General features: G+C 45.3%; 1 protein-coding gene across 6 annotated transcripts in view; it reads left to right on the top strand.

The window, feature by feature from the left end:
• The first annotated feature begins 626 nt into the window (after nucleotides 1-626).
• The window catches only part of ATRX (ATRX chromatin remodeler), an 81,609-nt gene continuing 74,108 nt past the window's right edge, over nucleotides 627-8,127 (top strand). For 4 of the 6 annotated variants that reach the window (XR_003993108.1, XM_030497234.1, XM_030497232.1 and 1 more), the window contains exon 1: nucleotides 628-820. Coding sequence is in view for 3 of the 6 variants with exons in the window: in XM_030497232.1 (XP_030353092.1) it covers nucleotides 801-820 (20 nt within the window). In the remaining 3 variants the exon portion in view is untranslated. Of the gene's footprint in view, nucleotides 821-1,279; nucleotides 1,410-8,127 lie in introns of those variants that run through there. The other 2 variants (XM_030497233.1, XM_030497235.1) reach the window with 2 other exon arrangements.

Genomic DNA, 8,127 nt, shown 5'->3' with positions numbered 1-8,127 from the left:
TGGTTTTTAAGCAGCTCTGGGCTGAGTGAAGCTCCAGCTGGCAGCGTAACTGGGGTGTTGAGCAACACGTTCAACCTCGATAATCTTCGCTATAGCTTATATTATTCATACCTTGCTGTCTTTTTATTCTGTACTTGGGAAACCATCTCCTCCAAAGCTTGCTTTGGTGCTCACGCGTGGTCTGCTTTGAGTTCGGTGGTGGATCCCGCTGCGGATCAGGGTCATTCTGGTGCTGTAAGGGTTTGGTTGGCGCCACGGGGTTACTCTTTGAATGGCGGATGTATGTCAATGTCTCGACTAACCTGATGCTGTTGAACCCAGGCTGTGGAGCTGCCTGAAGCCGCAGCCCAGCGATGACGGGTGGATGGTGGCTGGGGCAAGACTCGAACCCGCGGCCGCCCTGGCTGCCTTCTGCCACCCGTGGGCTGGCGCCCCCTGCTGGGCAAACGCGTCATGACACCTTGTTTTGAAATGATGTCACGGGCCTCGCCGCGTGACGCCAGGCCCCTGCCGGTGATGTCAGCCGCCCTCCAACCAATCAGAGCGGGGAAGGTTGGGACGATGACGTGAACGCCCCTAGCAACAGGCCCCGTCGGAGCCGCCCAATCAGAAAATAGCTGGGGGCGGCAAGGAGCCAATGGGAGCCGGCGAAGGAGGAAGGCGGCAGGAGGCAGGTCTCCCTCAGCCTCCCTCCGATAAGATGGCGGCGGGGCTGGCGATGGTGGCAATAGCGGCTTTGTCTGCTCCCAGCGCCTGAGCCCGGTTCCGGCCCGGCCGCACCGAGCAGCGGCAGCGGAGACATGACTGCAGAGCCCGTGAGGTACGGCCCGGGGACCGCCCCTGCCGGCCGGCGGCGGGGGGAGCGGCGGCCGCTGCTCGCGGGCGGCCTCCGCGGCTGCACCGCCCGGCCCGGCCCGCGGCGGGGGTGGGGCGGGGACGGGCCCGGGCGGCGGCGGCGGGCGCTGCCGGCGCGGGAGGCCGGCTGGGCAGCGCGGCGGGAGGGCGCAGCACGGGCTCGCCTCCGCTTGTGTGGCCGCGGCCCGGCGCCCGAGCGGCAGCCGCACGCACCCTCCGCTTCCCGGGCTCGGTGGGGTCGGGCCCGCGCCCGGGGGCCGGGCTGGGGGTGGGCAACGCCGTCCCGTCCCGTTCCGGCGGGAAGCAAGGGCCTTGCAGGGGCGGGGCCGCCGGCGCCCCCCGCCATCGGCCGCCGAGTCCCCGGCGCGGTCGGTGTCCTCCGGCTGCCCGCCCCGGCCACACGTGTCTGTGCTGTAGTAAAGTCCTTCCCGTCCCGCCGAGCCCCCCGCGAGGGATGTGTTTTCACGCGGGTTTACAAACGCGTCCCGCTCCCCTCGGAGCGCTGCCTCCTGCCGCGGTGGTTGTTACGAACGGCTCCTGTTTTGCTGCGTGAAGTGAGTAAGCTGACAAAAACCCCCAAGTAAAGTCGGTGTTAAGGAAGACGCCATGTTAAACTATTGATAAATAGTTGACTTTGTGTGCTTTCGTTTTATCCATGTTTTAAGGGCTCTGATCAACACAGTCCGTCACCCACAAATATTCCAGATGCCTAAGGCGCTGTGTAAACAATAAAACATTGTCACTTGACCCTCACGGATGTCTCATGTATCTTCAAAACCAAACAGTATTAAGAAAGGGAAGCATCACACTGGCTTAAGAACTGGGCCTAAGATGAAGTTTTTTCCTGTAGTCATGTTTGTGCATCTTCACCACCCGGTTTTAGATTTATTTTGAGTAGTTCACAGCTACTGTTTAGTTTCAGCTAAAGGGGTGGTAGTTTTTCCTCTTCTTGGGTATTGCTTGATTTTAAAGCCTTAACGTTTCTGAGGAAGTAATGCGTGTGTGATCTGCTTCTGACAAGAAGAGATTTTACAAAAGATTATCATCATTGATGTTGATCATCTGCTGCGTGTAAGTCATGAATATTGCAAATACACATTATTTGGCGCGTGACTTGCCAAGTTTGCAGTTTCTTCTGCATGTGTTTTCTTCCTTACAAGACAGGGATTGCACCTCTCCCCCTTTCTCACTCCCTCTTTCCCCCCCCGTGTTCTTAAAGTACTTTGACAGCCTGAACCACTTTTGTGTTGGATCGATTATTCCGTGTGCAGACTGAAATACTAATTAAGGGGCTTTCTCCTCCCTGAAAGGCAAGAGTACAGTTTGATTTTTGTACAGCAAACACATCTGGCTTACTGCTATTTATTGACTGTTTTATGGTCATAATTAGTATTGCATAGTCTGAAAAATGCTCTTCCATTTGGACTGTGTGGTTTATTTTACAGTGACTGTTGTATTTTGTTCCCTGTTTTCCCATATTCTGCTTTGTCTCTTTTTGAGCCGCTTGTTCCTGGGCTGCATGATGAAGGTTTGGTACTTAACTCTTTCCCTATTCTTACGCTGTCATTAGTGCAACAATTAGTGTTACTACTGAGGGGCTGCTTTAGTTGGTGCCTCGGTGGAAGAGGATACAGAAGCTCATACATTTTCCATGCAGTTTTTCAGGTTGCCTGCAGACAGAAAGGTAAATTAGATTATTTCAGCTTGTTTGTAGTTGTGAAGATCAAAAAGTACGTACAAAATCCGTCTGCGATTGTGTGGTTGAGATTTGGGTTGGGTCTGTCCCACCTAATAGCAGGCCCTGTGACAAACTACTTCTAAGTAGATGGACAGAATAGTTTTTTTGGTGCTCCAAACTTCTTCTGTTCATGAACTCAGTTCTCATTCAAAGTGGTTTTTATCATTCTCATCCTCTTAGAGCTCATCTAGCAAAGTTTGGTTTTATTTCACAGGAACAGTTCCATGCAAGGAACGAGGCATGACATTGTAGGGTGCCACAAGTTCAGGGTTAGAGGCTGATGAACACATTGCACGGGCTTTTCCTTATATTCCATTAATTTCAGTTCTACTTAAAATGGGAGTAGGAGAGAATGGGAGGGAAAAGAAAACCACACACATCCTCTCCCTCTCTCTTTTGTTCCCATTCCCCACAAGTCCTGTTGGCCTCTCAGCTGCCTGTGTTGCTGTCGCCCTGCACAGTCACCCTACGTGTTCATTTCATCTGCTGCTATCTGCAGTTTTGCTGCTCTAAGACTTGTACAGAAATAAACCTGGGAGGCTGCTGTTGTTAGAATTCTTTGGAAGACAGACAAACAATAGAATTTTGATGGAAACATCTTTTCCCAGCACTTCTGGAAGGATAAACTTAGAGTGTTTAAAAGGAAAATAATCAATACTAGTTTGCTGGCTATGAAGTTTGAAACTTTTGCTATACGGAGTGCTTTTATTTAGCATTAAGAGCCTAAGATGAGAAGTTTGGAATGCTGCAAAACATAATGAAAGCTGGAATAGCTAAAAATGAAATGCTGCCTCTGTAAATGTTTGTAAAGACATTTACAAATGTCTTTACATTTTTGTACTTGCTACTTTTGCCCCAAGAACTTGATTATTAATCCTTTTTTTTAATCAAAGTGGAGGACTGTTTGCCATAGTGCCCTGACCTGTTCCTGCCACTCCGTCCATAGAGTGGACAAAATCAGCACAACAATAGAAAAAAAAGACAAGTTTTGATCTTACTCACCTGAGCCACCCAGTAGTCAGTGTAGTGAGAGTACAATTTCTTAAGTGGGCAAAATAAAACTTCATTTTTTTCAGACTTTTCACCTTCTAGTATGATATTTTGGAAACTTGCTCTTAACATTTTGGTTAAGTTTTCTGCATTTTTGAATCACTTGAATTTCTTTGTTCCGAGTGGTTTTTATAGGGTTGTTTGAGGCATGGTATTTAATGCCACAAGAATCGAATTGGAAATGAGTTAATAGCAATCTTACACTGCAGCTTCAGAGAACATGGAAGTTCGTTGTCTTTCACACAGTCATGTGGAATGGGCACAAGCAGATTTTTTGACTCATCCCCTAGGAAAAGCAAAACTTCAGGATGTGCCCCAGAGCCAATGTGTTTGCACTGCTTAAATGAAGTTCTTGGAGAGGAACTTGCTGCAGTGACATCAGTATTTCTGGTTTAGGACAATCCTGGCTCTGTTAAGGTTTTCTAAACTTTCTGTCAGGCTCTGTATAGGCTTAACTGATGGTATCTTCATTTTCTATGAAATAATTTGGTGTGACACAAGGTGTATAATAAAACTTCTGCAGTAGGATGGCCTGAACCTTGTGGAAACGTGAGATTCTTAGTTCTGTTACAGATGAGCACCTGCATCTTCTGCTTGAAGGGAGGAAAAGTTAGTGCTTTTTACATGGATACAACTCACCAAAAGAAAATACCAGAAATTTTACTAGAATGTGCTGTGTTCACCTTAAAACCAAATGCCTGCAGCCTGTGACAGAGCACGTTTTTAGATTGGATCACTAGATGTGCCTTCTATAAAGGGGGAAGCCCAAGAAACTGCTGAACCTCAGGAAATCCCATTTTGTCTCACTGGAGCTCAGCCTGTGCCTGCAGGTGATCTGGAAACATGAATCGGTTCACAGATAGGTCAGTGGCAACTTGTTCCAGGCAGGAGAAGGGAGAAGACATTGTAGAAATGCAGTGGCAAATCCAGTGGAAGGTTCTATTTTGGCTTTAGAAGGTGGTAGGTGAAGTGTCCTGATTTACTAAAGGAAGAAGATAAAGCTTTCATGATTTGTTCTCATACGTAGCCACCAGGCAGTTGTCATTCAGGATGGATGATGGATTGAGTGATGTTGATTTTTTCTGTATTTGGTTTTTTCTTTAGAAAAGGAGTGAAATCTTGGAAGAATGAAGAACTTGATTACCCAAGTTGTTGAGCAGCGTTAACTTCAGTGCTATTTAGGCAGTGCATTTGCAAGTCTGAAAGCTGCACAGTTGTGGAAATTTCTATCTTAGTAGGTCCAAGTGTAAGTTTTAGTAGGTTCAGCTGTAGAAGCCATGTTGGGCAAATACATCCATCACGTAGAGCAGAACCAAAAAAATAGGCAAAAGATTCAGGACTGACAGTGGGGCAAAATGGGATATCTTGTGAAATAAAAAGCTACACTTCAGGTGCACCACAACCCTGCAAACCTGATTGGGAATGTGTGGGAGACTCGAAGGGACACGCTTTAATTCTTAGACAGAGTTTGTAAGGAGTGATGTCTCGTTGAGAATCCCTGATAAACTCCAGGAAGCAAAAGGCAAAGGAAGTAAGAGAGAAGGCAGTTTTAGAGTTAGAGGGGCATGATGCTGTCGGATGTGGATACAACTGTGTTTTCTATGTTATATATGCTAGTTTGAGCTTTCTTTCCTGAATTAGCTTAGCAAGGTATTCAGTTTGCCATGAGTTTTGTCTCATAAAGGTAAATGTGCTGTATTTAGATTTTCAGGTGATTGACTTCAGTCTTTTTCAGCTTGCAGATTATTTTGCCATTGAAGTTAGAGGACTTGTGTAGCACTGGAGCCAACCTAACAGTGAGATTGCCTTAGCTTTTTGTCACTTTAAGCTCCCATTAAAGAAACAGGTTAAAAACCCAAGGAATTTATCACTTTTTATTGAAGCATGATAACTCTCAGCCAGATCCTAATATGGATACCATCTCAACAAAAAGAAACTGTAATCTTCCTTGAACAGAATAAAGGGTCTCTTAGTGACTTTGAACCATTGCTTTCTCATTTCCCTTGTGTGTCTGGAGGAAAATAATTCTGTTTACTTGTCTGAACCTGTTATGCTGTACTTAAGCTCCAAAGTTACTTCATCCATATCATCGAGTGTCTTCAACCGTACAAGGTACCACTTGATTAAGCCCCTGTGGATTTCAAGTCTGTTCTAAACGAAGTAAAAGAGTGAATCTGTGTTAACGAAGTCTTAAGTGTAGAATCTCTTGAGTTTGATGAAATGCTAGATGCCAGCATCTTTTTTTCAGTCAGGGCTTCGGTGTTCAGGTATTTTGTGGCTGTATCAGATTTAATAATTTTAATGTGGTCCAATTCCATCTAAACACAGAACTTGCTTACTCTGAGAATGGTCAACCCTGGAAGGGGTCACCCAGAGAGGTTGTGCAGACACTCAGAGCCTGACTGAACATACATCTGGTGCCTGCCTGTAGCTGTTGCTGCTTGTGCTGGGAGTTGGAGTAAGGTCCCTTCCAACCTGAATGATTCTGTGGTTCTTGGTGTCATTTGCCTGAGCAGCTCTTAATTCTAGTAACAATGGAAGCTCACATAGTGTATTGCTGCTGCTGAAGTTACAGTCCCTTCACCCCTAGCTCAGTGTCATCACCTCTGCTTGCAGAAACATTCCTACCAGTGAGCGGTGAGCTGAGTTAGGGAAATCACCTGGATTCAGTAAGAGAAATGGCTGCTTCTAATGTGGATCAGCTTCTCTGCACAGGTCAAACAAATCCTTGTCCTGAAGTGCAGAAAGGGAAGAACTGGCATCGCACGTGTGTGTGTTGGAGAATGAGGGTTTGCATTCTTTGACAGTAGACTGGTTCATGTGAACTTGAACAGATTGTGTGAATCCTCATGGTAAAGCCTCACTTGTTTTGGAGTAATTGATATATCAGTATAAATAAGTTAGAAAATATTAATCTAATTTAGGCTATACAATATCACGTTGCTTTGCTGTTGGAAAACCATTGTTGTGTTAAAAACCAAACCAGAGTAGAAGTGTGTTTCCCCACCTTTATAAAACCATATTCTTGTTCAACTGATAAAATCATAGGGTGATTTTATTTTCTGGTTATATATTTTTAATGAGAGAAATAAGGTTTTTAGGATATTCCAGGTGTGTTCACACCTTTTTTGATTATGGATAAGAAAATGAGCAACTTCCATTGTCGATTTTATCATCTTTCACTCTTTCCAACGGGCTTAAGCTGTTTCATTCATGTGTGTTCAGCCACAAAATTGACACGTTTTGTATGAAATGACTATGTAAGTTCTGCCCTTGTAACTGACATCTTTGAATAAGGTTAAATCCAACACTTTTCCTTCTTATCAGGGAGAACTGTGACGAAGATTTGCAGGTGACAGAGTTCTGGCCTGGTTATAGCAAGGTTTGGGTAGCGCGTCTTCCCACTGTAGTAATTAAAATAGTCCAGCTTTTGCTGTGGGTTGTTGGATTTCTGTCATTTGCAGTGGGATACAGCCTGAAGCAGAGGATGGTTGTTGCAGACTGCCAATTGCTTGAAAGCACATCCTGGTTTGGTTTTCTTGGGTTTTTTTCCTAGGGATTGTTTCATTTTGTCTGCTCAATACTTGTTCTGCAGTATTTCATTTCAGCTTCCAAAGTGAAAAGTGATCGGGACTTGAAGCAACTGTAAAGATGAATTTAAAAACCTTGTGCTCTTGAACTATTGTATAAGTTCAGATATAGATGAAATTTAGACAATTATTGAACTTAAGGTGGTTTCTTAGGAAGAATTTTGCAGAAGTGTCTTTGTTAGCATTGAGATGGATGAAAAACTGGAAAGCTCCTGTTCCACTGACTTTCAGGAGCCACTTGAAATTCAGATGAGGGGCACTTTTTTAGACTAAAAGTTGGTAGGATCCTCTGGAAGAAGGAGAAATTCATTTATTTAAAGAAAATACAGTTTTAAAACTGTTATTCCAGATGTTGACAGTAACTGGGACATTCCCACCTACATTTTTGAAGTGTCTGAAGAAAGTAGACAGAAACGGAGCACGATAACAAAGTTTATCCAGTCCAGTTTCACAGTATAACCCACAGCATGACCTGCATTTGCTGCTGAAGCGAGCGGTCCTCCTCTTTCCCCTGCCCTCACCTGCCATCAGGGAGAATGGTCACATAAATGTGTGGCAAGTTGGATCCAAATGAAAACTGTTTCTTAAGATTGTATTTGTCCAGGGTGACTTGATTCACTTGGCTCATATAATGCTTCTGCAAACACAAGTGATGAAGTAATGTGGTGGGTTGACCTGGCTGGACGCCAGGCGCCCATCCAGCCGCTCCATCACCCTCCTCCCCAGCTGGACAGAGAGAAAATGTAATGGAAGGCCTGTGGGTTGAGATAAGAACAGGGAGTTCGCTCAGGAATTACTGTCATGGACAAACCAGCCTTGGCTTGGGGGAATGAGCTTAATTTATTACCAATGAAACCAGAGTAGGGTGATGAGAACTAAAACCAAATCTTAAAA

Source organism: Strigops habroptila, chromosome 9 (assembly GCF_004027225.2).
Source record: "Strigops habroptila isolate Jane chromosome 9, bStrHab1.2.pri, whole genome shotgun sequence".
NCBI lineage: Eukaryota > Metazoa > Chordata > Aves > Psittaciformes > Psittacidae > Strigops > Strigops habroptila.
This window is presented reverse-complemented; position numbering and strand designations above follow the sequence as displayed.